Below are 27,421 nucleotides of genomic sequence, written 5' to 3'. Positions count from 1 at the left end.
TCATATTTAGGGGGAGGCAATCCATCCTGGTCTGGCTCACTGAGTGTTGCCATACTTCACATCACTGAACAAGATCCTTGTGTCCTGGCCCCTTGTGATGTTAAGTTACTTTTCTGGCTTAATTGTGTTACTCAACAGAGTTTCTCATCCTCATATAGTGGAGAGTTTGGAAAGCTGATTCCAATAGCATCATGAGTTTGAAGCCAATCTTGTTAATTTTAGGGGTTGGAAATACTGTTTGGAGTGCCCGGCTCTGCTCACTCTTCCTTAAGCTTCCCCCCTGAAGGGCAGTACAGAAATGGGGCATCCCTTAGGGATGGGCAGCAGAAAAGAATAAGGAGGAACTTCAGCAGCTTCAAATCAGCCCGTTTGTTGCAGCCTTGTCACAAACTTGTGATCCCCCTTTGCAGAAAGAGGCTTTCTAATACCTCTGTTCTCTACAGCTGTTTTTCCTGGCCCTGAAACAAAAACAAAACTCCCTTTTCACACACTGCGCTTCTGCCCCAGTGCTCCCTACCCCTCTTGTATCTGTTTGTTTGGGGCCCCCGCTGCGCAGCCCCAGCACCTTCAAAGAGCCCCCATAATCTCCAATTAAATCTGGCTGTGTCCTCGGAGGCGTCAGCTGGGGAAATTACACAATTAGTAGGGTTGATTCTGCCTGCCACAGAATTTGGTGGCAGCTCCTAATTGCTAAATGAGCGCTTGGCTGTATTAATTATTCCAAGTATTGCTCTCAGATTTTTTTTAATTGGTCATTCCAGTTGGATGGGTGGCCGGTGTCTTTGACGAATGAAGCGGACCGTCAGGCTTAGTGTTTGATGATGGGAAAGGGCCAGTGATAATGTTTGTGGGTCCCTTTTTTTTTCTTCACACCTGCACATGCAGAATCGTTGCTGGTAATTAATTTAGAGAGAGCGAGTCTAGAAATTTTTCTTCTCTTTCATGCTTCCTCTTTTCCCGCTCCCAAAACTCTCTGGAGCTTTGCAAGCTTTGCTTGAAAAGAAGAGTTAGCAACATTTTAGGCCCCTTAAAAAGTGGTAATGAAAGGACTTGGAGGGCAGAGCAAAGCAAAAGCAGGGATGTTTTGTTCACTGCTCCTGCAAGTGAGAACAAAGGCTCTGTTTTCAATGTGTAGATGCTTTCTTCCAGTTCCAGTTTGACTTGAGAGCAATACCCTGTTTGAGTCTTGGCACAGTAATCCAGGGGTGCCCAGCCCTGGCAAGCCCTGAATCTCACAGAAGAGCACCCAAATGAGGGAAAGCACTCAGGGAAGAAGCCATGTCTAATTACAGGAGGCAGGAGTGAATCCTGCCTTTGCTCCATATGGAGAATATCCCCAGCTGGAAACTTTCCTGGGCTCCATCTTGCTTGCTCTGATGTCCGATAGCAAAATCCCCCTTGGCTTCAGTAACAACATTTGCAGCCAGTGGCTTGATGGATCTCCTGTGAGATTCAAACTCATCTTTTGAGTGAAAAAATGTGATGGAACGTCACCCTGCAGCACATGCAGATGTTGTGGAAAAGGGAAGAGCCCCAAAAAGCAAAAGGAGGAACCTGGTCCTGACTGGGTGATCGTGTGATGTAATTACACTTCAGTGCCTAGATGAGTGTCATCAGCACCATAAAATAGTATTTATTGTGGGCAGATATGTTAATCAAACAGCGAACAGCAGGTTATTTGGCCGCCCTCTGTGGTGGTGGCAAAAGGGGACTTTCCCATCCATGCCTGGCCTTTCCCATACCTCTCCCCTGTAGCCCTGTTGACCTCTTGTAAAGTCCCAGAAAACAGGGTGCATTGCCAAAAGGAAACATTTGGCCAGAAAATGGCCGAAGCTTCAGAAACCAAGGACCAGACATCTCCCAGCATGGTTTTTGGAGCTCTCTCATCTTCAGCCTTCTCAACACCACCCCAAGTGTCCTCTGCATTCACTCCCCCTGCTGCCTGGGGATTTGCCCAGCCTTGGCTTGGTTTCTGCCCTTCCTTCATGCTATAACATCCTTTTACCATCAAGATTTGTTCTTCCTTTAGTGGTTGCACCCACTCTTCTGGCATTTTTTAACACTTTAATTATTCCCCACTTTTTTTCCCCAATATTAACACGTTAATATTCCCCACTTTTGTGCAGTTCTGCCATTTGGAATGATGTCTGTAGATGTAGATGGCTGCATGATGTCCCATTTTAGCTCACTTTATCGTGTAATATCCATTTTAGCTCACTTTATCGTGTAATATTTCAGGCCTCCTGGGTGTCCTATGTGTTCACAGCAAAGTTTGTAGCCGGGATTTTCCAGGACCATGGGAATTGCGGGGATTCCTCTTTTTGCTGTTGTTTGTGCCAGCTGTACCTCCTGCTGGCTCTGGTGCCATCCTGGCAAGAAAAGGGCCTTAAGCAGTTTCGTTGTTTGAAAAATGAGGCGTACGCGGGATGGGTGAGCACAGATCCCTCTGATGCATGGGGCTGACTCTGATAAGCATCACAGCTTCTTGTGCAAGGCAGGCTGAGGGCAGATGTAAACCCTCAGTACTGGATTTCCCTTGCTGGGATGGCGTTACTGAGGCACCCTGCATCCAGCCATCCCACTGCAGAGGTGGGAAAGCAGATGAGACATGAGAGCGATGTGCCCAGCAGAGCCATCTCGAGCACATGGAGGGGCCTCCTAGATGGAGCTCCTGACATCCCGTTCCTCGTGGACTTTGCAAGGAGAGGGGACCATGAGGAGAGTGTTGGCAGATGCTAAAAACCAGTGGGTACATGAATTGCCTTGGCTGAGCTGTATGACCTTTCCTGCAATATCCTTGGAGCTGGAATGCAGCAGGGACCCTGCATGGGGGACACTGGGGACTTACACTAAGATGGGGGCAATCACTGACTTAGCTGGAATTGCAGTGTGATGGGTATCGTGGAGCCAAATGCATCAGGGCTAAGTACACCGAGGAGTGCAGGAGAAATGGAGCAGCTCCCAGGCATCTCACAGGGACACAGCAAGAGGGAAAACTTTGTACACCCTTGTCATTAAGGGGAAGGGCATTACAGGGGCTTCAGAGTAGCCCTGAGATGGGGCTGTAATGCTGGGTGGTGTTTCTGAGCATTGTTGCCACTGCAGGAGAGCCCAACAGCAAGGCTTTCCCGACAGCTTCGGTGGCCATCGTGTTCTCCAAGGCAGTTATTGGAGGACCAGTGCCTTCAGTTTGTCTTTGCCAGAAGCACACATCTCTGCAACTGGTGCTCCATGTCTGTGAGTTTTTCCTAGCCAGCTGGAGAAGATGCCATTTAGACTCCTTTCCATTCTTGCTATTTTGCAGCCCAAACACTGCCCCCATCTCCCTTTGTCCTTGTTGTGGAGCACAGATCTGGGGGGCTGGATGTGGCCCTGGTGTGGCAAGGGAAACACAGCATGTGCAGTTCTGCAGTGTTTCCTTAAGCAGAAATGAAAGCTAGGGAGGCTTTTTTAAAAAACTTTTTCTTTCTTCCCAGTATAATGAGTTTGCCACTGCTGCTGCCTTAATTTGGAGTTAATATGTAATGTTTGTAACCCAGCCAAGGAACGTAGCTGTACTCGAGGCAGATTATAAAAAGTATCTCTTGCTAACACTGGTGTTTTAAAACTTATCCCTGTTCAAAGGTAACATGAATCTTTAAAACTAAAATCACTTGTACTTAAAGAACATAAACATGATAAACCAGTTTGGCACTGGCATGTTTTTTTTCTTTCCTTCCCTTAAGGAGGCTACACTACATTTATACTCACTGAGGAGGAACATTTTCCAGTGCACTCAGCTCATACTTTTTTTCTGCTCCCTTGCTGGCCCATCAACATTCTTTTGCAGTCCTAACATCTTTCTGCTGTTTATGCTTCTTGGCTACTAATGTCCAAAGGTGCGTCTGTATCTTTTTACACGCTGAGGCCAGATTCTCGTCCTGATCTGGGATAACTCTACTTGTTGATTTAAAAGCAGCCACTTTAGATTTATGCTGGCATTACCAAGACAAGAACCTGGTCATGAACCTTTCATCGCAAAACCGAAAGGCAAACACCCTGTCTATGTCTATGAGAGTCATTTAGCTGGAAAGCATTTCTGTGTCATTTATCTTAACTGCAGCAGGTAGCAATTTAACTGTCAATCTACACATGCCAAAGACTCCTCAAATGCATCTGCTCACCAGCTGATACCCTCTGTGGCAGAAAGGGGCCTGTTCAGCTTGGATTTTCCTTTCTCAGGTGTCCCCTTCTGGACCCGGCCAGATAAGATGGAGAAGAAGCTGCTGGCAGTTCCTGCCGCCAACACCGTTCGCTTCCGATGTCCGGCGGGTGGAAACCCAACTCCTTCCATCTACTGGCTGAAAAACGGCAAGGAGTTCAAAGGGGAGCACAGGATTGGGGGCATTAAGGTAAGGTCTTGGTTTGGATCTCAGTTTTTGTTATTTCTATCAACTAGAAAATTGTATTGCACAGTGGTTAACATCAGTAGTTCTAAGAGGCCTGTCCTGACTGTGTAGAAATGAAGATGGCTCTTGCACTCTGAGGAATGGCTTGGCAACAAAGTGTTAAAAAGGACTGCTGTCCTTTGGGATCAAAGGCTAATTCCCTCTGAGTTTGTCTATCGAGGTCTTTCAGGGAGTAGGTAAAAACAGGGCTGGGTTTATGGTTGTATTGTGAGCAGGGATGAAAAAGCAGGAGCAGAAACTTATGTCCTAATTTCTGGAGATGAGCCCAGTGCATTGAGATGTGTTGGACCAAGCCATAGCTACTCCCAGCTGTCAAAGAAAACCTATTCAGTGTCCTTTGAAGGTATAGGAAGGAACTCACCAAAGAGCTGGATCATCATGCTGGTAGTCATTAACATTCTTGTGGTATAAATCACTGACCTTTGGTCAAGTGTTGGATTCCCTTGTAGCCAGAGTAATAGCATCTGCTCCTTGGCTGCTTTCTTCTCCCTGCTTCCTTTCTACCATGAGGTGTTCTGGAAAATGCTCTGGCTCGTGTTTACAGATAGAGCTCAGGGACACAAAACTCCACTGCAGTCAAATTATTTAATTAGCCAGAAGTCTCTGTGCTACTTTATCTGATGAATTATGGCAGGATTTTAAAAGGAAAATCAGCTTTTCTCAGATTTTGCTGCTGTTGTTTTTACTTTGTCCCCTTGAGGTCACAGTCAGACTCTTTTTTTCTGCTTTTATTTGGGGACAGTTAAACTGGTGCAGCTGATCATAACAAAATCATTATAGCAGGAAGGACTCCTGAGCAGCAACTTTTGCCTGCACTCTGCCAGCCCTGACATATCCCTGGACTCAGCTGCTAAGGAGAGAAGGTGACTTGTAGGAAGGCACCTTCATCAGTACTCGGAATAGCTGTGTGCTGATGCCTGCCACATCCGTAGTGTTTTGAAAGGGGACTGGGCATGCAAAGCATGCCATGCTCCAGAAACCAGAGAAGGATTCAAAAAAAGTCCTCCCTCCCCACAGTTTTGGGCTGTTTCTTTCCTGTTAGCTCAGACCTGTTCCTGAAAGAGCCTTTTGTGATTGCTTCAGTGAAGCCTTTAAAACTCCTTCCTCAGTCCTGACCCTGCTCCTGCCTGGATGAGGCTAAGAACACGCTCAGGTTTGGATCTTCTGTAAAGCAGTGGAGGGAAAAGAAGTGGGGAGGCAGCTCCTGTGGGTAAACTGCTCTTCAGCAGATGACGTTCACAAAGCACGAGCATCTTTTACTAATTGCAGGCTGTAAGGATCATCATGAAGTGTTTTTCAGGCTTGCGTGCGCCATTCCAACAGCTTTTTACTAAACTGTGTCACATCAGCTGCAATAAATTATGCCTGCAGAAAGAAAATCTGAAGCTGAAAGCAATTCCCCTACCCACTTTCCAGTAGTTTTAATCTATCTTTGAGTTTAAATTGACACGTTTCATCCTCTGAAACATGGTAGTGAGTCTTTGGCATCGCTGTGCTTTGTTTCTCTAGGGGCACCTTCCAGCAACAAGTCAATGCTTAAAAGAGCTATTGAAGGCAATGTCAGGACAATTACAGGAATATTGGTTTCAGCTCTCTATCTGTCTAGATATAGTTCTTTGTCCCCTTCTTGATATAAAGACATCTTTCTCTGTAATTTTGCTTCCTTTATTTGCTTGGTTTTGGTCATGAGCCACAGTTAGATGTAAGTAATCTAGTGTAAATTTCATCCAGTATAAATATACTGATAGATATCAGCTGAGATTTGAACCAGAAAAGGAGATTGAAAACCTGCTCGATATCTCATGTATTTAAGATTTAAATTCCCTGTTACAACTTAACTTCATAACAGGATTAGGCAGCTTGAAAAGAATGGGCAAGATCCAGATCTGGCAGAGTTTGGTTGGCTTATTTCATCTTGAGATCTGGTCTTAACCCAGAAATCCTTGAGCTGGGAATGTTCTCATTTGTTTTCAGTGTGTGAAAGAGTTTAAATGTTGATTGTGAGAAGTCTGTTGTCAGCAAATGAAAGCTGACCACTCTTCCACATCTGTCCCTTGCACATGGCATTTAGACCCATGTGACTGCACGGTGTAAAGCCTGCAAGAGAGAAGGGTGAGTGTTGAAAACATGATGGGCAGGCTAACCTGGTTTTGTTACAGTTCATCCTTAACTGGTAAAGAAAAGAAATTCATATGACTTATCATATGAAATTTCCCAAAGAGCATTAATGGTTAAATCCGTGTTGGAATCTCTAATATCGTAAGCCTGTGTGTGTTAAATGACCCTAGAAGGAAGGATTGAGGGGGAGGGGAGATGGAGGATTATCCCTTCCCAGGACCATTGCACCGACTTGCATACCAGTCTGGCAAACACGAGGTTCCAAGTGTGTCTGCAAATGTTTGTTTCACAAAGAGCCAAGAATGACAACACCAAATAAACCAGAGAGATTTCCAGTATCTCACCCACTTGATTTATGCCTGCACTCAGCCACTTCATGTTTCTAGTGTTTCATCGAGTGCAGTGACTATCATAACTTGGGAGCATCCTTTTTTATTATCTTTTTCCAAAGGTTTTCAAAACTAAAAACTTCTTCTAAAGTTTCCAAACGAGTTCTGCCCCATGAGTCTGTGCCCCCAGGTTCTTCCCTGTTCAAAGTTCCCATCACAAACCTGATGAAGAGAAGTTCTTTGAAAGTGTCATAAAAGTGTCTTTGAAAGTGCATCCTTAGTAAAACACCTATTTTGGACCTGGTTTTAGAATGTAGGTCAGACTAGGGAGTCATCCGTGTGTCTGGAGCCCTATTTCCTTGGAGGAGCTCCTAGGGGTTCCAGATGCAAACGTTTCGCAATGCTGAAAAGTGGATTTGAAGAAGCCTTTAGACACAACTATGAGACAAACCAGTATGGAAATGAGCCGCTGAGCAGCCACAAATTTGCACTGAAACTTCCGTGACAGTCTGGTGTGTTCAGCTCTGGGCCCGGGGTCCAGGCTCTCTGTAATTGCCACACAGTTACAGAGATGCAGCAAGGGGGATGTTGCTTTACAAAAGGTGAAATGTTGGTTCTGCTTCTTCATTGAGCTCCTCCATTTGTGCTGTCCTTGGTGGGCAGAGGTGCAGTCAGAGCTGCCCAGACATCTACCACAGCCAAGATGTCTGTACAAAATGTTTGGTCACAGCCTCCTGTTACCCACACTCTAAAATGAAAGGAAATGCCATATTCAACTGTCTGAAAAATGAGGTGCTCAGCACTGCTGTTTTCAGGGCTGCAGAGGTCTACAAATTGTTAAAATTACTTTTGCTTGCTTATCTTGCAACTAAGCTGTCTAGTCCTATGGTTTTAAACCTTCTTTTTGCAAAGTTCTGGCTTTGATTGCAACTTGGCCCTTTTACGGAAAGCATGTGGATGCAATTTATGTGTAGCAAAAGAGGTTAAATGACTTCATATTTGAGTTCACCTGCTGCAGCAAGAAATCTCCAGGAGCAATTACACCCTTGTTTTTTCTATCAGGCCTTGACATTCTATAGTGCAGCATTGTTGTTAATCTCCTGCTTCTGTGTCCTTGGGGTCACCTTCAAAATGTTTAATAAAGTTCAATGTTCTGCTTTGGGCAGCAGAAGGCATCAAATTAATATCCAGAGATTTGGGGAGCTTTTATATGCTATGCACCCTGAAGACATCTTTGTTACTGTTGGTTGCTTTCTGTATTAATTCAAGATTTGCTTTCCATATCCGTTATTTCCTTTATGATCACTAGAAACAAACGTTCTAGCTGAGATCACAGGGCAACAGGTCAGGGTGGAGACATGGGCTGTGCTTCCCCTTCTGCTACTGAACCACCATCAGCTCTGGACATGAGCCACATCCAGAAAACCAACTAGTATAAAACTTGGTGCCAAAATAGAAGGGCTGACCAAGTATCCTAGGGACCACATTTGAGGCTGGACGTGTTTTTTAGAGGGAATTTAGGGGACTAACTCAGCTGGAGAAAGCTGTTTCTGTTCAGACAGATGCCATAACCTGCTGCCCCCATGGCGCACACATTTTAAAATACAGATCAGAATTATCTTGTGTGATGCCTTTTGAAGTCGTTATTCTAGTGAGAGGTGCCACATTCAGTTGTCAGCTGTCTTCGTTATTGTGATTATTGTGGAAACATCGAGAAGTCCCTGCTAAAATCTCAGTGTGTTACATTGTGTTGCATCATTTTTGCATTGGTCTTAATGCCTTTTCTCATTAAGACTTTGATGACCCTTGTAACAGTTCCTTGTGATGTTCAGGCCTGCTCTGGGGTCCAAGTGTGTGGAAGCTCACTGATGGTTCATTTGGTTTGAAGGGTCTGGTGATGATGGTGCTCAACCACGAGCTTGATTTCTTGACCACAGGTTTGATTTCTTCTTCTAGTTGCGACACCAGCAGTGGAGCCTGGTGATGGAGAGTGTTGTGCCATCAGATCGAGGGAATTACACCTGTGTCGTGGAGAACAAATATGGCAACATTAGGCACACGTACCAGCTTGATGTATTAGGTGAGATTTCGCTGTTTTCCCTCAACAGCTGGTCTGTGGCGATGTTGAATAGCTGCATGATAGGATATGGGAAGCAGGAGCTTGGTTTCTTTCCCAAAGTGTTGGATCATGTGTCTTCTAAAACCAACAACAAGCTTCTTTTTGGCCAACGATTCAGGCTCACATCTGTGATCAGTAAATTACTTAGTGGGTCTGCAGAGGGGCCAGAGAAGGAATGGCAGGGCTGATATCCCTCCTCCCTTCCCAGGTGGTTCTTCCCTCTCTGGCTTGAGAAGCACTGTGTAGAGCAGTGATCAGGAGACCCGTGGGGGACAAACCTACTTTGTACATTTTGCCCTAAAAAGCCAGAAGATGAAGGTTTCAGAGGAGAATATGTCCTGGGGGAAAACAAAGGCAAGTAAACTAGGATTTTTCCTCTTTTCTGTTTTTCAGAAAGGTCACCCCACCGGCCAATCCTGCAAGCAGGGCTCCCTGCCAACCAGACCGTGGTGGTAGGGAGCAATGTGGAGTTTCACTGCAAGGTCTACAGCGATGCCCAGCCTCACATCCAGTGGCTGAAACACGTGGAAGTCAATGGCAGCAAATATGGACCCGATGGGACCCCGTATGTCACAGTGCTGAAGGTTGGTACATGCTCCTCCTTCTCACCCTCAGGGCAGTCCTTCTGTAAGCCTGCCCAGTGGAATACTCTGCTTTTTGGAGGGGATATGGCAAAAATGTCCTAAAACTGATGTTCCAAACTCTTCTGTTTGCCAGAGATAACACTACTACTGTGGTGGCACAGATAAGCGAAGTTGTAAGAGCTGGAGCAATTTTGAGAAATGCAGCATAATGAAAGAGCTGTCAGATTGCATTTGACCTAAAATTGTAAAAATGCCCTTTTTTTTGTTTTTTACAGCTTCAATAGAGGTATTTTCAGGGTTTATTAAAATAAAAGTCTCCCAACTAAAACACGTTCTTCCTTTTCCAAGTAAGCGCAGTGTAGCATGCACGTACCAAATAATGCTCAACTACCAGCACCTGAGAGCCAACATAATCTTGTTCCAGACACTAAATTTGTGAACACTGCTATTACCAATGCTCAGGAAAGACTTTTTTTTAATTGAGCAAAAGGTACATAGTAAGATTTAACTTCACTAAAATGCTTTCTTGAAAGGGAACTTCTGGATTACAGCCAGAACAAAGCTAAAGGGTTTGGTTCCCCTCAACCAGTATAAATATAAGAGTAGGGAATAGGGAGTGAAGAGCACATTGAATTTCTAAAATCCTTAAAAAAAAAAAAAAAAAGTTAAAGACATCATGTGATGGTGTTTATTAAAATATATAGGGCCAAATGGAGTTTTTCTGGCTCTGCAGTTAGTGCTGAAAGCAGAATTTGTATCTGCAGCTTCAAGCTGAGGCTGTCCTGTGTGTGGACATTCCCTGTGCACATCCTGCTGTACACACCCTTCTTCTCCTTGTATGAAGTTTAAAAAAAAAACCAACCACTTATCAGACAGTACAGTTACAAAACTGTAACGCAGCCAGATACATTATAATAAAAGCCAGAGACCCTGAAAATAATTACACAGATTGAAATAACAGATTGGTTGGAAGAAATGGTTGGAGACAGTTCTTCAGGACTGGCAACATGTGCTTCTTGCAAGTTGAGAAAACTTTATTTCTCGCCACCTCTCCAAATGTGTTTGAATTATGCATATTTGAATTTCCCCCTGGTTTCACAGCCCAGTACCAAGCTCTGAATAGCTGGTTGTGTCACATGCCATCTCGTATAGTCTCCGAGCTCCATGTGTGGTCCCCGTGGGATAAAGTGCTACCTCTTGGAAGTTTGCAGAGCCGCTGCGAACAGTGCCTTGTGTCACAAGCACAAGCCCCCATTTTGCCACGGCAAAGAACATACAAATAGTCCATATAAATAGTGTTTTAAAATTAAGTTGGAGCAGCACCGGGGTGGGTAGGTAATTAGAATTGCCAAATACCTTCTCTTCTGTGGACGGCAAAGGCTCCGCATTCCTCGAAGGGGAGCACAGGCAGGCATTTGAAAGCACAAGTTTTGTTTGGTTTTATGTTTTTTGCTGAATAGGACCAGCACACGTCTATTTACTACTTCTGGTTAATCAGGAATGCTTTGAATTGTATTAATGCCGGCATCAGCGCTGGGGCACGGAGCATTTCCATTTTGGGATGCATCTTTTGTGCGCCAGTACTGGGCCTCCACAGAGCCGTGTCAGGCCCAGCTTTACAGGGATTTTTTTTTCTTTTTAAATGTGATGTGCTTGTTTTTTATAAATAAAGATCTGATAAAATGATCTTGCTGTCATCTCAGTGCCAGTCCATTGGCTTTATGGACTTGTTTCCCTCAAGCCATGCAGTGCTGCTGCCTTGCCCCAGCATCCTGGCTGGAGCAGGGTGCTGTTAACAGCCCTCCCTTTGGAACAGGCTCTCTCCTGCCCCATGCTGTGCTGCCTGCAGGGAGATAAGGCTTTTTTTTATCAGCCTGCCCTTCCCTCTGCTTTCAGGAATTTTTGTGACGTGTAGGAGCTGCTATGGGGCAGTTTAAGTATGGGAGATATCCCAGTCTCCATCGCAGCAAGGGAGACAGAGAGGTGCCCAGCACACGAAATTCTCCCCCCTTACATCTAAAGGGGCGAAGGAGGTGTCAAACCCCACCTAAGTCCAGATGGATAAGTTGAATGCTGTCCTTTCAAACCATTTTTTAAACAGCCTGACAAAACCAAGCCATCACCTGCATCAGTTCCTGAAAGCCTGGGCTAATTTGTGATCAAAGAAAACCCCTTTTTCTTTGCAGAAGAGTGCTAAATGCATTCCAGTTACAGAGGGGGGGCTGGCAACACTGTGCCCAAGCTTTGTCAAAGGCTAAATTGTACATTCTGCATTGAAACATGCCCGGTTTAATTATAAACAAGGCAGCAACAGCAGGCAGGCACGTTTCCCCACTAGTCAGGGCAGACAGACTTGCACGTAAGCCTTAGGGATGAGATCAGGTCAAAACTGGTGGTGTTTGTCATCAGACATGGGCACTGGGGCTCCTCTCTGGTGCCTGCTCTGGGTTCAGTTCCTAATAAACTATCAGAGCTGGCTGCCCCGAGGATTTTAATGAGCTTCAAGTCACATTGGCAGGATCAGGCTTGGAAATGGAAGGCATCAAGACTGGGCTGGAGAGTGTAAGGCTGAAACAGAAAAGAGAATTGCTTTATTTTCATTTCCAGAACTGAAGCTTCTTCTGAGGCCACTTAAAACAATTATGCATTTTCAGCTAAAATAAAAGCAACTGTTTAGTGTTTAGGGAAAAAACTGATGTGCTGTTGTGGCAGCATAGAAGAAGAGAAATAAACGCCGTGCTTAAAAGTCTGAAGTTTGTTTGATTTATATACACCACTTTATTTAGTAAAGAAGAGGCTCCTATAAGCAGTGGAAAAAATTACAGCTAATTTCTGAAAGGCAAAGTCAGCAACAAGTTTCAGACCGCCGCTGCTTATATTTTGTTTCCAAATTCTATTTTGGAATCTGATAATTGAAACAGTATTTGCTGAGCCGGGTTGCAAACACAAATCTCTGCTTAAGCCCTTTCTCTGGTGCTCCTGTCTGCAGAGTTATTGAGAAACTATAGAGCCTTTGACTGCTGTCAGATGGAGAAGGGACAAACTGGTCTGTTTTAAAAAAGAAATCGCATGTGTGAAGGGAAGGGAGCTCACCTGCATATGGTTTGGGGGCCAAAGGCAACTTCTCTTCAGCCCTCAGGCCCTGGGTTAGGTGTCTCACCGCAGGGTGAGCTGGGGATGTCACCACAGCCATGCACAGTCAATCCTAGCTGATGTAGGTGCGATGGAGCTATTGTTTGGTTTACTGAAGTTCAGGTTTCTGTCTATTCCTGCAGTCTTGGATCAGTAAAAACGCTGAAGCCGATGCTAACCTAAATCTGTTCAATGTGACAGAACAAGATGAAGGAGAATATCTGTGTAGAGCCAACAATTTCGTAGGCATAGCCGAAAAGCCATTTTGGCTCCACATTCGCAAACCAAAACCAGGTAAACCACAGACTCTGTCCCAAGGCCCTGGCAACTGCAAGAATGAGCTATAACATTTTTAAGAATCTAGTGATTAAAATTACTATTCATTTTGTATTATACCCTGTCAACTGATGCTGAATGGCTTTATCTTATTTTCTTGCTAATTTTTTTTTTTTTAACAAGACTGTAATGCCTATACAGCAATTGCCATGGAAAAATTCCCACAATAAAATGACTGTCAAATTTTGCTATCAACTTTTCATACTTTTATTCCTTTCCCTTCCTTACAATTGAGTGCTGATAACAGAATTGTGTGTTAATGACCTGTGACGTTCAAAGCACTGGAAAACCAAACTGTTTTGAGTTTTTCACCCATAAAACTGATTTAATCAGTTCTGTCCCTTGGAGAAGTAATGGTGAAATAAATATCAACATTGGCTCATGCAAGCAAACATGTTAACTAGAGAGGAGAAGCTCCTGGGCTCTGGGGTTTGACTCCAGCCTACAGCGTTTGACTGCTGTGTTGCTCAGTGCCACTGCAGGAAAGTTCCTTACAGGCACTGGTTATCAGCCAGATTTCTACTGCAGTGTCAAGGTCTGTGTAATCAATATATGGCTTTGAGATATCCACTGAAGAAATTCTAAAAAATTCTAGAGTTCTATGTTTTTCAATGAACTCATGAACCACAATGTTTGAATATTCCTCTGATCAGCACTTGAGTCCTTCCCCACTACATCTCCCCTCCTTTCCCCTTTCTTTCTGTCTTTCCTCATTTCCCACCTGTCTTTCCCCACCCCTGTACTCACCTCACTAACCCAAAGTCAGTCATATTGTGGGGGCAATTTTTCATTTGGATGCTTTTGCTTGCATGCTTCTTTAGTGGGACAGAGTAAGAACCTGGTGAAGGGAACTTTTTTTTTGCTTTTGACTACAGGTTGCAGAGGGGAATGAATAAATAAATGTGGAAGATGGGCCATTGGAAAATAAAAAAAAGAACCACCATAATCTGCTTTTGAAATTTGCCTGTGGTGTCCTCACACTTGCTGGGAATGTGGCTTATTCTCTGTTTTCCCTCTTTCTATATGTGTGTGTTTTTTTTCCCCGTAGACGGCAGGTGTTAACACAACGGATAAGGAGCTAGAGATTCTGTACTTGCGAAATGTTACTTTTGAGGATGCTGGGGAATATACTTGTCTCGCAGGGAATTCTATTGGGTTCTCACATCACTCTGCTTGGCTGACGGTGCTACCAGGTATTTCCTTCTGTGCTGGCCTCTCCTTCCCTCTCCAGGATGCCTCGATGTTTTGCTTTAGAAATGCCAAGTTCCCGCACACCGCCCCTTGCTTGGAGCAGGGGTGTTTTCCAGGCAGGCTTCTTCTCTGGGATTTGCTGCAGACTCCTGTTGCATACTTGCAGCTGACTCTTTTTGCATTGCATCTCAAAATTCAAATGATTGCAGTAATGATGTAAAATACACAGAATCTTTTAAAAAATCTAATAACAGAGAGGTACTCACAGCCTCTTTGTTAGGACTGTTAAGCACCAAAATAAGGAGCTTTGTCTTCTTACACTGGCAGTGGAAGAAGAAAACCTCCCCATCAGATGATCCAGGGCACCTAAATTGGACATGAACTGTAGATCATCTTATGAAGGATCCTTTCTGTCTGACCTCATATCTTAACCTAAAATTAGATGCATAAGTGTCTGGTGTGAGTACACCCTTCCGTGCCTGTAGCATTATTTCCACTTCACGGATGAGCAGGCCAAGATAGCGATCTCAAACAGAAGGTCAAGGAGAGTCGTCTGTAGGCAGAGCACAGGAGTCCTGGCTCCCAGGGGCATTGCATGCTGCCTGCTCCAGCTGGGATCGATGAAAGCTGCAGTGGGCTTGAAACCCGAGGCCAGAGTGACCTCAATTTTGTGGTCCTTTCATGTGCAAAGCTCTTTTTGACAATGAAGCCAACACAGAATGTGCAACAGAGAGATCTGCTCTGCAAAAAGGGGGAATGAGGCTGTGCTGCACCTTCACCTGCTGAATCTGCCTTTGGCTCCAGAGCAGGCTTGACCATGGTCCAGGGAAGTACCAGCAAGATTCATATTGAATCTCGTCTGTGCTGTGCCTTGCAGACAGTGCAGAAGCAAACCTTGAGTATATTCAATACACCCTTACTGAAAAGGCACCCAAAATCCTAGAGAGCCCACTTTGATTCATCCAGTCATAGACCACATTTGGGTCCATCTCACAACACATCCATCTCAGGATGTGTTTAGGAACCGGAAACTTTGGCATTTCTAATCTCGACTTTATCTGTGCAGGTGATTTGGATGTAATCACTTTTATTGGGGCTTAAGAAGGTCTCCTCCATGCCCAACCCTGCTGCCAGTGGGATCTGCTGATCTTTCCTGTTTATTTGCCAGCTCTGTAATAGCTGATCTGATCCTGTTTCTGCTTCTGACATTCACTAGATGAGAAAACATTTCCTTTGGTTAGAAGACTAATGTCTCTGTTATTTTCAGAATATCACGGTATTGTCTCATCTGACTCATACTCTGCTTTTTATAATTTATGAATTCACATGTCTTCCTAAAGCAAAAAATAAGCAGGAGAAAACCAACCAAAAATCAGAAAGTAGGACTTTATTTTGAAGTCAGATGCAGTGAAGGACAGCCATCTGTGCAGCAGCAGGCCTCCACAGAGAGGGTGCAGGATACAGGACACTTGGGGAACCTCAGCTTGAACCTCGTCCACGCTACGGGGGGAGAGACGGGGAGCAGAGGGCAAGGCAGCAGAGCTGCAGCACCGACCACAGTGCCTGATCCCAGGAGATCTGGTACCCCTGTCTCATGGGAGGAGATGTCCGTTTGGTAGGATCAGGCCTTCCACAGCTGGCACAAGGCTGGAGCAGCCCCCGATGCCACTGACAGCCCATTCTCCATGTCCTTCTGGGCACAGCCACCAAGGACCTGACACAGAGCCTGCTGCTGCCAGGGAAAGGCTCCTGCTGCTTGCTGAAGGGACTGCTCAGTGATGGACATGATCCATTAGTGAGCTGACCACACCAGCATAACTTCATTATAAAGCTTCCCACTGCTGACTGTTCCTCTTGTGCCAGCACACCTTTGGGGGACAGAAAATCAGTCCCATCATGGCTCCTTCCTCTGGTCTACATGCCTGTCCTGAAAGGAACAAGGGGGAAAACACAGCTGACCTTCGCTGGTCTCTAAAAAGTCTTGCAAGCAGGCAGCCGCTGCTGATGGGCTCATGCTGTCACCCTCCTGGCTCTCTTACCTCTCTGGGCCATGCCTTCCAGCCTCTTCCCAGCAGAACTAAGTTTTCATTAAATAATAAAGTAGATTTTTCTCTTGAGGCTCTTTCCCTGTGTGATGCCTTACTGCTGGGTTCTGTTCAAGCCCCTTGGTCCCTCAGGGCAGGCATTGGTCTGGTGGAAATCTTTGCTGGAGAATCTGAATCAGCAAAGTGCAGTAGACCCCAGTCCTGCACATCCAAGGCATCCAGCCGTGCAGAAAGCAAGATCTGGGTCAGAGGGACAGCACAGACATGTGAAGATGCCTTCAGCCTGGAGCAGTGGTTTTCAATCTGTGGGCTGAAGGCTCTTAAAAATCCAAGGGTTGCATGAAAAGGGGGCAGTTAAATTACCCCAAAAAGTGCAAACTGAGCTAATGTTTTAGCTACAGCTGCAGGTGGAAAACCACTGGCCTGGGAGAGTCCCCTCACTGAAGTCACTGAGAAAATTGGCGTAGCTGAACAGGTCCTCCCCAAATTCTCTGTGCTGTATGTGTGTAGCTGTGTGTGGGCAGCTTCCTGCTGTGTCCTGACTGCCATCTCTTGTCACCCTGCAGCCGAGGAGCTCATGGAGATGGATGATTCGGGCTCAGTGTACACTGGCATTCTCAGTTATGGCACTGGCTTTTTCCTCCTTCTCCTGCTGCTGGTCTTGGTGATTGTCTGGAGGATGAAAATGCCAAACAAAAAAGCCATGAACACCCCCACTGTACAGAAAGTCTCCAAATTCCCACTCAAGAGACAGGTAACAGAAAGTAGATACAAGATTCCTATTCCCCCCTATGGTATCCCTCTTTTGTTTTATTTTTTTCCTCCTCCTTCTCTTTGAAATTCTCTCTCTAGGTGAGAAGCTCCACCAGAAAAACATTGCCCAAGAGGGACATAATTTGGCTGCAGCCTAGAAGTTTATTTATTTCTATGTGAGTGGGGCTTTGGCAGAGGTGGCAGCTGACTCTGATTCGTGAGCAGCCCCCCTTGCTGTTGGCCCTTGCCCAAGAGGTTCTGGCAGTGCAGCTGTGGGTGCCACAGAAAGCACATCTGGCAGGGGAAGTCCAGTCCAGGCTCCCAGGAGGAGTGGGGATGTGGGGAGAAAGAGCACTAGTTGTGCTCATTCCTGCTTTCACAGATGTCACTGGTGAGCCCAAAGTTCTCGTGGAGGTGACAGAAGGTCCTCTGTGCAGTTAGAGGTGTTCTTCTGCCTGAAATTGCAGAGGGGCAGGAGCAAAAGACCATGTGAAACCCCATAGTGAGGGGTACAGATTTCAAGCTTTGACTGCAAGCTCACAGTGGGCATTGACAGTGCCAGGGTGGGAGAATTCACTTCTTAGCCTGTATGGGCTGTGGAGATGCAAGAGAACAACTCAGTGGATTATACCTCCTGATGCTGGAGGGCACTGGCTGACCTGTCCTTCCTTTCCATCTGCTAAACACCTGACAACAAGTGCCTAAACGAGTGGATTCCTGCAAGGGTGGGGGCATTTCCCAGTTAGAAATTCCCAGAAATCTGTCCGTGGGCAAAGAGAGCTCAAAACCTCCTCAGTGATCCATCTCTGGCACTGCCTGCCCTGGAGATACAGTTGGCAATAACACTTCATTTGCTCTACCCAAGCAGGTGTCGCTGGAGTCCAACTCTTCCATGAATTCCAACACGCCCCTGGTCCGGATCACACGCCTCTCCTCCAGCGATGGGCCAATGCTGGCCAACGTTTCCGAGCTGGAGCTGCCTCCAGATCCCAAGTGGGAATTGACACGTTCTCGGTCAGTCAAAGGGTTGGGATCTCTGTGCCTGCTGGGAGTGTCCCACACCAGGAGTCCCTAACATACCTGTTTGTTCCTCCCTCCAGCCTGACCTTGGGGAAGCCGCTTGGCGAGGGGTGTTTTGGCCAAGTGGTGATGGCAGAAGCCATTGGGATTGATAAGGACAAGCCAAACAAGGCCATCACAGTTGCTGTCAAGATGTTAAAAGGTATGGGGAGTCCACAGAGGACAGAATAGCATATTGTGCTGAGATTTCCTCTCTTTGCTTCTCTTTTAAGTCTTTTATACAAACTAGATACAAAAGAAGAAAGCAGGAACTGCCTCTCCTCCCCTTTACCCACAGTGCCTGGGGGTGAGGGCTGTCCTTGGAGAGCAGGCAAAAGTGCAAATCCCATCGGGAAGAGGGACTGGGAATTAACCCAGTTCTCTGCCAAGGGGTAATATCATCCCTGACAAGAAGGGGAACCCCCTTCACTTCAAGCCAGCTCCGTGAATCAGCCCACTCTTTACTCCTCTCCTAACCAGCGCTGCCTGTTCTACCAAAAGCTTATGCAGCAACCTCAGATGGAGTTTGCAGAATTTCAGCTGACAAACTCCTTCTTGAGGAACTTTTTCTTTGAAAAAACTTGATCCCGGACATCTGAGAGGTTAAAGGGAGACCAGAAATGGGGGAGTCACTGGGCACCTCTAGATAAGTCTCCATTTCCCATCCTGCCAGACACAGTAACCTCAGACAGCTGAAGAGTTCAGCTGGAGCAAGCAGGGCAGTGAGCAGCCTGGGCTTGAGGTTACATGGGGGGACATTGTAAAAAAAAGTAATATTTCTTATCAGAAACAGGTTTGTTAATTTACATTTCCTTTAGTCCTTTCTGAAGCTGGTTTTAGAAGTAGTAGCATTTCCATCTTTCCAAACCAAAATGTGCCTTTGGGCAGGTTTTCCCCAATTTTTTTACTTTTGTAGATAGGTTTTTCTATTTTTGCAGAGAAATTGCAACTTTCCATCCAAAAAATACATTCCCTCCCAGTCCTGACCTTCCACCATCATTAACTCTTGGGCCCTAGAGATGAGGGACAGAAACTATCAGAAAAGCAGGTACCAGGTACCAAAATGTGAATTTTTTTTCTTTAGTACTTGTGAAGACGAAACAGAAGATGAAAGGCATTATTGATTTCCATATGAACGTTTACCTCCACTTATTTGTTCATCTTTTTTTGTTGCCATAGTAGTAGGTTTTGTTTTTATTTTTATTCTTCTTCCTGAAGTAGAATAAAGCCAAATACAGCCATATTCTGAGTATTGTTTCCCCATCAAAAGCCCCACATGGCTGCACAGCAGTTGAAACTATATCCCTAAACATTTACTTTCTTCCTGACTTTTTTTTACTTTCCTCTTTTACTTTCTCCAGATGATGCCACAGACAAGGACCTTTCCGACCTGGTCTCTGAGATGGAAATGATGAAAATGATTGGGAAGCATAAAAACATTATTAACCTCCTTGGTGCCTGCACGCAGGACGGTACGTAGCAGAGCAGCCCCGGTGCTCACAGGGTCATGGGAGGCTCAGATTTGGCTGCCCATTCTTTGTAGTTACTGACTGGCTTCCCAGAATGGCCCAGATGAGATTTTGGTGGTCAGCTCTACCTCTGCTGGATGCTGATGTGCTCTTCCTTGCAGGACCACTCTATGTGTTGGTGGAATATGCGTCAAAGGGGAACTTGCGGGAATACCTCAGGGCACGTCGCCCACCTGGCATGGACTATTCCTTTGACACCTGCAAGCTGCCTGAGGAGCAGCTGACGTTTAAGGATCTGGTTTCCTGTGCCTACCAGGTGGCACGGGGCATGGAGTACTTGGCATCTCAGAAAGTGAGTTGAGAAACCTCATTTGGTAGAAGCCTCGGTCAAAGCCACATGTTCAAAGGCAGGGAATGCTCTGTGTGTGGGACAACCCCAGGCAAAACATTGCAGCCTTCTCCCTTCAGAGGCCACATTTTACTGTATGAAATATCTTGGGGTTTTTTACTGGAGGTTTCATCCATATGCAAAGTCCCCATGTGCTGGCTGCATTCCTGAACCATGCAGCTGTACAGCTGTTACCTGCAGGACCATTAGCACCCCCAAAATGCCTATAAAAGCACAAGCAACCCAGGCCATTCTGTGGGTCTTCTGTATTTTGGATGTTTTGGGGATACCTTAATTTAAGGATTTTTTTCCCCTCAGACATTCTCTTGCACTCCTCCTCCTGGGGGAAGCAGCGCAGAAAAGCAGCTGCACATCCCAGTGAGCTCCCACAGAAGAGGGGAGGTGGCTTTCTCATCCGTACATCCTGTTTGGAGAGAAAAGGCGTGTGCGTGGCCGTGTTGGCTCCGAGGGCGCCGATTAGGTGTTGCTAAGAGGTGCTTCCCACTGAGCAGGCACGGTGGGGTGGTGACACAGAGAGCCAGGAGCTGAGCAGTGCCCACAGCTTTATGAGCCTGGGAGTCAATGAAACGGCAGCTCATAAACCACATGGTGCTGTTGGTTCCAGGCGTGAGCAGCTAACGAGCCCTTATTTATTGACTTGCTCACCTTTCACAGTGCATTCATCGCGACTTGGCAGCCAGGAACGTGTTAGTCACTGAAGATAATGTGATGAAAATAGCTGATTTTGGCCTCGCTAGAGACGTTCACAACATTGACTATTACAAGAAAACCACCAATGTAAGTACAGAGCTGCCAAGCACATGCAGTTCTCCTTCTGGCAGGGAACTCGATCATCCCTGCAGCAAGTGGCCCTTGTCCCACATCTCCCTTTCTAGAGGGGCTTAGGAGGAAGAAATCTGACAGGGACTTCACCTAGTAGGGAGGGGCTGTAGATAGGCTGGTCTCAGGAGTGTATCCACCATCTGGGTTTTTCCTGACACATCCTGGTCCTGCCAGCAGCTGGTTGTGAGGTCTCAGCTCTGGCCAGGATGCTTTAGACTAAGAGAAGCTGAGGTTTCTCCCAAACAGGAATGGAGCCCTTTCCAGTCTGCTCCATGTCTGTTCATAAAGGTCCCAAGGAGCCAACCTCTGTCTCACCAGAGCCCTTGACAGAGGAGTGTCACTTCCTTGTATACCTGGATCTACCTGTCTTTCATGCGTTTCTCTCTTTTTTTACATCTGAGCTCCTTGACTCCACTGCCAAGAGTGAGAAGATGGTCCCAGATAAGGGCTGAGGCCTTGAGTTGTTTATATTTTCTGTAGAGATGAATTTGCAAGTGAAGGGCTGAGAGAAGCCCTGCGTCCTGGTACAGAGCCTGCCACAGATGTTGAGCCCTGAGGAAAGATCCTAAGTAGGACAGAGTGAGGAGACGGCAGTGGAAGATGAAGGGCAGTACAGAACCTGCGGGTCTTGGGATTGCAGGGGGTTTAAATGTCCAAGCAGTCCTTCAAAACCCACCATGTCCATACTGATCAATAGCATATCAGAAATCTTTCTTAATTGCCAGGATTTCTTAATCATAAATTAATAACAATTATTGGGAATTTTAATCACAGATCAAATGAGCTGTGTGAGAGAGCTGAGAGCATAATCCCATTTGTGTATCCTGCCTGTGTCCCATCTCTACTTGTCTCCCTCAGTGAGACAGTGGGTCAGAAGAGGACAAAGTTCCCCCATATTCAAATTATGGCTCAAACACAAAACAGTACTTTCTGTCTTCCTCCAGGGGCCAAACAAAGCCCCAGAGAATTATGATTAATCTAGTCTTTCTCATCTTGTATTTCTCACATAACAGTCTGTGTTTATGACCCTGATGTAAGATAGAATCAGACCCCCTCCGTTACCCTCCAGCAGGATCAGGATTTGTTTCTTAGAGAACCTGGCCCTTGCCTTCACTTTGGAAGTTTCCCTTCAAGTTGAGCCTAAGCTGGGTTTGGACTTGGAGTCAACCGTACCTTCCAACCAAAGAGATGGAAAGTGTTGTCCTATGCTCTGCCACAGAGTTTACTGCATCCATGAGTAATGGATGCTGTTCCCATGCAAAGATTTAGATGCACTGATATGTTAAACCTGCTTTGGCAGTGAAATACAGTCCTCTACAGAGAGCATTTACTGCAAAGATTGTCACTGAAGATCCAGGGATCAAATGCTCTAATCTGTTTATATGTGGCCACTGCTGCTTTGCCCAGTGACTGGGAAGGCAGATGTGGTTGTTAATGAAAATGTTTCAAACTGGATTAGAAAAGAAGATTCAGATGGTGCCATTGTGGCTGGGGGAATATGCTGATGGGATGTTCCCATTGTCTTCCTAATTACAGGGTCGGCTGCCTGTGAAATGGATGGCTCCAGAAGCCTTGTTTGACCGGGTCTATACTCACCAGAGCGATGTGTAAGCAAACCCACACTTTAAAAAAAAATTAATACAACAGGGAAATCTACACCTATAGTATCTTACAGACAAAAGTGCTGCTAAGCGTGACCAGGGCTTGTTCACTGCTGGGGTGCCTGGGGATGCAAAAGTACAGGAGTCAATTCCAACCTGCATCTTCACACACATGGTTTTGTTTTGCTGTTATCTGGTTGCTTTCATCTGAAGATCTCTAGGGAGCTGCTGAAAAATTACTGGAAAGCAGGCAGGTATTTCTTGTCCACTTTATAGATGAGGTGATTCATCCAGCAGTTGAAAAATATTGTGCTAAAAATCCCCATGAAAAAAAAATTACCCTTGGCATCCTCTACACTTTGCCCCAGACAGTTACACTTCAGTCAGGGACGTGGAATGAGCTTGACATACTCTGTCTGCTGTTAGAATTGATCGGAGAATATTCAGCAAATGTAGTCTCTGATTAATTTTGCCATTTCTTTTATTTTCTTTATTTTTCCTAATCCTATCTCATCTGTTTTAATGCCTCTGCATAGTAAGCAAACAGCAGAGCACTCCTTACATGTAAATCAGTAACACATCTGAATTTTGCAAGGGCTGAAGCAGCTCCACGTGTGCACTAGCTTTTTATTGTAACATTTGATCAATAATGGCATTTTTATAGCCAGCCTGCCTTTTCCCCAAAGCTCACCGCTTGCAGTTGGACAAATGATTCTTTTCTATTTCTGTATTTCTCAGATTCTTTGGCTTTTATTGATCTTAAATCATAGTTTCCATGCTTAGGTAATGCTGCAGTGGGCATGACAGATAAATCAAAGCTAGAGAAAGGAGAGTGAGTGTGCATGAAGGTGAAACAGAGACAGATAATCCCTGTTTTTAGAAAAAAATGAAGAAGGCAAAAGATATTTTTGAAAAAAAGGACTTTTAACCAGAGCACAGCTGCAGGACTGAAGTGTGTAACATTAGTGCTCTGCTGATTTTTGTTGGGGTATTTTTCTCCCAGTGAAATGAGTGTTGTAACAAGCAAGTTTTGGTATCAGCTTGCACAATTAGTGGCCTGTGGTTCCAAGCCTGCAATTCAGTGAAGCCGTGCATGAATAATTTGATTTGTTCCATTCAGTGGAGCTGGTGGAAGACCTAACAAAGAGCTGGCGGTGATAGATGGGCTGTCACCTATCTGATTAAATGCTCATTTCAATTTCAGACTTGGTGCCTGGGATTTCTTTGCTATTGAGTTGGATCAGCAGAGATCTCCAAGTAACTAGTAAAAATGGCCTAGGCAATTAGTCATGCTATTGATGACTTTGTTAGCTATGCATGGCTGCACAGAAATAAAGCCAAGCAAGGGGGAAGGGATATTGGGGGGCTTGGAAAAAAAACCTCATTGAATTTTAAAGATCTTTCTTTGGTTTCCAGCTGGTCTTTTGGAGTGCTACTATGGGAGATCTTCACTTTGGGAGGGTCTCCATACCCAGGAATTCCCGTTGAGGAACTCTTCAAGCTCTTGAAGGAAGGCCATCGGATGGACAAACCTGCAAACTGCACCCATGATTTGTGAGTGTGTGGTGGGCGCTGACCTTGCTCCACTCCCCATTCCCTCTGAGGACAAATACAACCCCACTGGGCTGTTGGGTCTGGGCTGTTGGGACATTCCCACTGGCAAATTGTCTGGCCATCTCCAAGTAGACTTTCCTCAGCCCATGGCTGCTGAGTGACACACGGTGGGTGCTGGTTGGGGGTGTAGCTCTGGTGTGTCACCTTCAGGACAGGTCCTCCTCCTGCTCTGAGAGCACGGTCATGCGTCAGATGATCAGTAGTGAGGATCATGGCTCCACAAAACCCTCCTCTTCCCCCCCAGCTGGCCATAGCTGAAGTTGTGTTGGCCACAGCTGTTCTTTCAGGCGATTTGGGGGTGGGTGGGCAGGTGGGTGGGTGTCACTTGGCCCCACCACGGCTGACTGTCCCATGTCCCCTCATCCAGGTACATGATCATGCGGGAGTGCTGGCATGCCGTCCCCTCACAGCGACCCACCTTCAAGCAGCTGGTGGAAGACCTGGACAGGGTCCTCACCGTGACATCCACTGATGTGAGTGTGGTGGGATGGGCATGGGAGGACCCACTTGGTCCCTGGTGTGGGGGACACCCAGCACTGATGGCTCTGTCACCCTGGCAGGAGTACCTGGACCTCTCGGTGCCCTTCGAGCAGTACTCGCCGGCCGGCCAGGACACCCACAGCACCTGCTCCTCAGGGGATGACTCGGTCTTTGCACATGACCTGCTGCCCGATGAGCCCTGCCTGCCCAAGCACCCGCCCTGCAACGGCCTCATTCGGACGTGAGGACCCCCAGGGCACATGGACAGATGGAGGGATGGGCAGTGTGCCCATGGAGGCACGAGTGTGGGACACCAAGCATGAAACCTTGTAGTGAAGGATCTTCCAGTGGAACTGTGTGATGGTGCCTGGAGATTTGTGTTGTTGACAAGCTGTTCAGGGTAAAAAAGAAAACAACAAACTTTTTTTTATGATTTTTTTTTTTTTTAATTTTTTTTTTCCCCTATTGCTGTATGAAAAGTCAAGAAGCACTGTTTGGCCTGAAGGAACTAATCTCTTGCCAAGATGATCTATCCTAGATGAATTTTTTGTTTGTTTGTTTTTTGTTTACTTTTCATGTTTTTAGGGTTTTTTCTTTACTACGCAGAATGTTGAACCTGGGGGGTGCTGACCTCCCAGCCTCCGCGCTTGCCTTCCGAGTGCCAGAGTAACCGTTCTGTGCCTGCAATACGAAGAAGAGAAAAAAAAGAAATCTTCCTTTAAAAAAAAAAAAAAAGAAACACACGCAAAAAAAAAAAGGTGTAAAGAATGTGGAAATTCCTCGCTTATGCAATCTGTACATGAACCTTTTTGGTGGAGCTGAAAAGCCACGTTGCCTGCAGGGATTCATATATTTATAAAAATATCTATATTTTTGTTGTCGTCGTTTTTATAGCTTCATGATCGTACTACCCAGCTACATAGAAGGAATCCTTTCTGGAAGAAGAGAAAACAAAGCTAAGTAAAATGAAAATTGTCATGGAGAAATGAAAGTAAAACTAGTAAAAAGAGACGGTCAAGTCATCTGAAGTGTCAGTGCCTTGGCCCTCGCACAGGGCTGGGAGCGATGGGGCTGTGCCAAGGCAGGAGCAGACCTCAGGGATGGGCAGAGACCATGTGGTCACCCTGGGGAGCAGAGCATCACCCACCTGAGAGCAGAGGGTGCCCTGAGACCTGGCTCCTGGGTGCCCACATGGCATCTCAGGTCACATCCTGACCTTTGAGAACAGCCAATTGTGGTGGGGGGGGAGGGAGAATAAATCCCACTTTTGGGGTTTGCCTGTTCTTGCTTGCCAAGGGTGAGTGGGGGGAGCAGCTCCTCCATCCACCCCTCGACGCCAGAGGTTTGGCTCCATCTATGTGCAGTGACTCGGAGAAAGAAGTTACGGGTACCTGTAGGCAAGAGCCTTTAACTTATATCAAAAAGGTTTATTCCAGAGAATCTGTGTATATATCTATAAATATATCATGTATATATATAAATAAATATATTAAAAGAAAAGAATGTATAATACTAATGCAACATAAAGCAGTACTGAGAGAGAGTCTCAAAATATGAGCATTGCAATCTAGGATATACTGATCTGGGCAAAAGAAAAGATGTTTTTGATTGTTTGTTTTATATCTTCACAGTTTTGTTTTAAAAATTGTACCTTAACATGTATATTTGTAAAGTTATTTATAGACATTAACATATCTGTTCATTGGTTTAAATAGCATAGCATTACTGTAAACTTTAAATTTCACCAAACTTAAGGGTGTTTTTTTTAACTTATTAAAAATGGAGAAAAAATATATTAATCAAGTTTTTCCTTTGTGTTTATGGGAAATACTGAAAGAATGTATAGATGTACAGTCCTTTAACAAATTACATTTAATGTTATAAATATATATATGTATTCATTAAAAAAATATTAGTTTATCCTGGATTGCAGTGAGCAAAGGTAAGTTTATTTTTCAATACATCATCAGTGGTTAAAACCAAACAAATGGCAGCAGAGAGATGATTTTTACATATTTCAGAAAAACAGGGCCAAGAATTCTTCCATCAGTTTAACCACTGTGCATTAAGGGGGTGTGGGTGTTTATTTTTCTATTTTCAAATGAAGGTATTCTTTGTGGTCGATTTAATAACAAGTATGCAGCAAAGTGAAATGTTGACTTTGGATGATGTGGGGTAGGTTTTTTTCTCTCCCCTTTGCCAGTACTGTTGTATTTCGGGCTTCAGAAATGCCATGTGAGCAGAATAGTGACACTGTTTGCAGGAGAGCTGCTACAGCTGCGTATTTCTTTTGCATCTAACACATTGGAAAGTGCCAGTGTTGCCTGATTTTTGGTGTTTAGAATGCTGTGCTATTTTGTTCCTCAATGCCAGATAGCTGTTTAAAAGCACAGGAGTGAACTAAAGAATGTTAGCATGGATCAAGCTGACAGTGGGGGAGGTTTGGGCTAAGGATTTTTTGTGGGTGGGTTTTTTTTTGTCCAGAAGACTTCTTTATGTACTACCAGAAAGAGGCAAAGCAAATTGCATCCTGAATTCTTTCTTTTCATTTTTCTCTGGTGCATATTACATATCAATGTTGCAGAATAACAGGATGACAACATCTCATTTAAAGATTTTTTTTTTTCTTCTTAGAGCCACAGAATCCTTATCCTAAAATAAATAATTTATAGTTTGAGGTTACTTCAGTGGAAGTTTGAGAAGGTAGATTTCTATAGATTTTTGTTTTGTTGGAATAAAAAAAAAATTTTTTTGTATTTTCTTACAAATGTCTGCTAATTGTGTACATTCCAAGTACTCGAAGCAAAGAGTTTTCCTGTACTGAAAAAAGAAAATGTACAAAACTGTGCATGGTTTTAAATGTTACTAGATATTATAATTATATATATATAATTTATTGAGTTTTTACAAGA

The 27,421-nt window shown here is 45.1% G+C and overlaps 1 protein-coding gene across 1 annotated transcript in view; it reads left to right on the top strand.

The window, feature by feature from the left end:
- FGFR3 (fibroblast growth factor receptor 3) overlaps positions 1–24,754 on the top strand; it is a gene marked incomplete at both ends in the record, with an annotated part of 52,233 nt that extends 27,479 nt beyond the window's left edge. Inside the window, 14 exons of the mRNA XM_082281587.1 lie at positions 4,222–4,391; positions 8,852–8,975; positions 9,408–9,598; positions 14,115–14,259; positions 16,869–17,056; positions 17,921–18,069; positions 18,156–18,277; positions 19,476–19,586; positions 19,745–19,935; positions 20,647–20,769; positions 22,351–22,421; positions 23,832–23,969; positions 24,397–24,502; positions 24,590–24,754. Of these exons, the coding sequence (XP_082137713.1) occupies positions 4,222–4,391; positions 8,852–8,975; positions 9,408–9,598; positions 14,115–14,259; positions 16,869–17,056; positions 17,921–18,069; positions 18,156–18,277; positions 19,476–19,586; positions 19,745–19,935; positions 20,647–20,769; positions 22,351–22,421; positions 23,832–23,969; positions 24,397–24,502; positions 24,590–24,754 (1,994 nt within the window). The remainder of the gene's footprint in view (positions 1–4,221; positions 4,392–8,851; positions 8,976–9,407; positions 9,599–14,114; positions 14,260–16,868; positions 17,057–17,920; positions 18,070–18,155; positions 18,278–19,475; positions 19,587–19,744; positions 19,936–20,646; positions 20,770–22,350; positions 22,422–23,831; positions 23,970–24,396; positions 24,503–24,589) is intronic.
- Between the last annotated feature and the right edge of the window lie 2,667 nt (positions 24,755–27,421).

The sequence above is a fragment of the Coloeus monedula genome (assembly GCF_965178545.1).
Source record: "Coloeus monedula genome assembly, chromosome: 5".
Lineage (NCBI taxonomy): Eukaryota > Metazoa > Chordata > Aves > Passeriformes > Corvidae > Coloeus > Coloeus monedula.
Note: the sequence above shows the minus strand (reverse complement) of the source record. Positions and strands in the feature narration are given on the sequence as shown.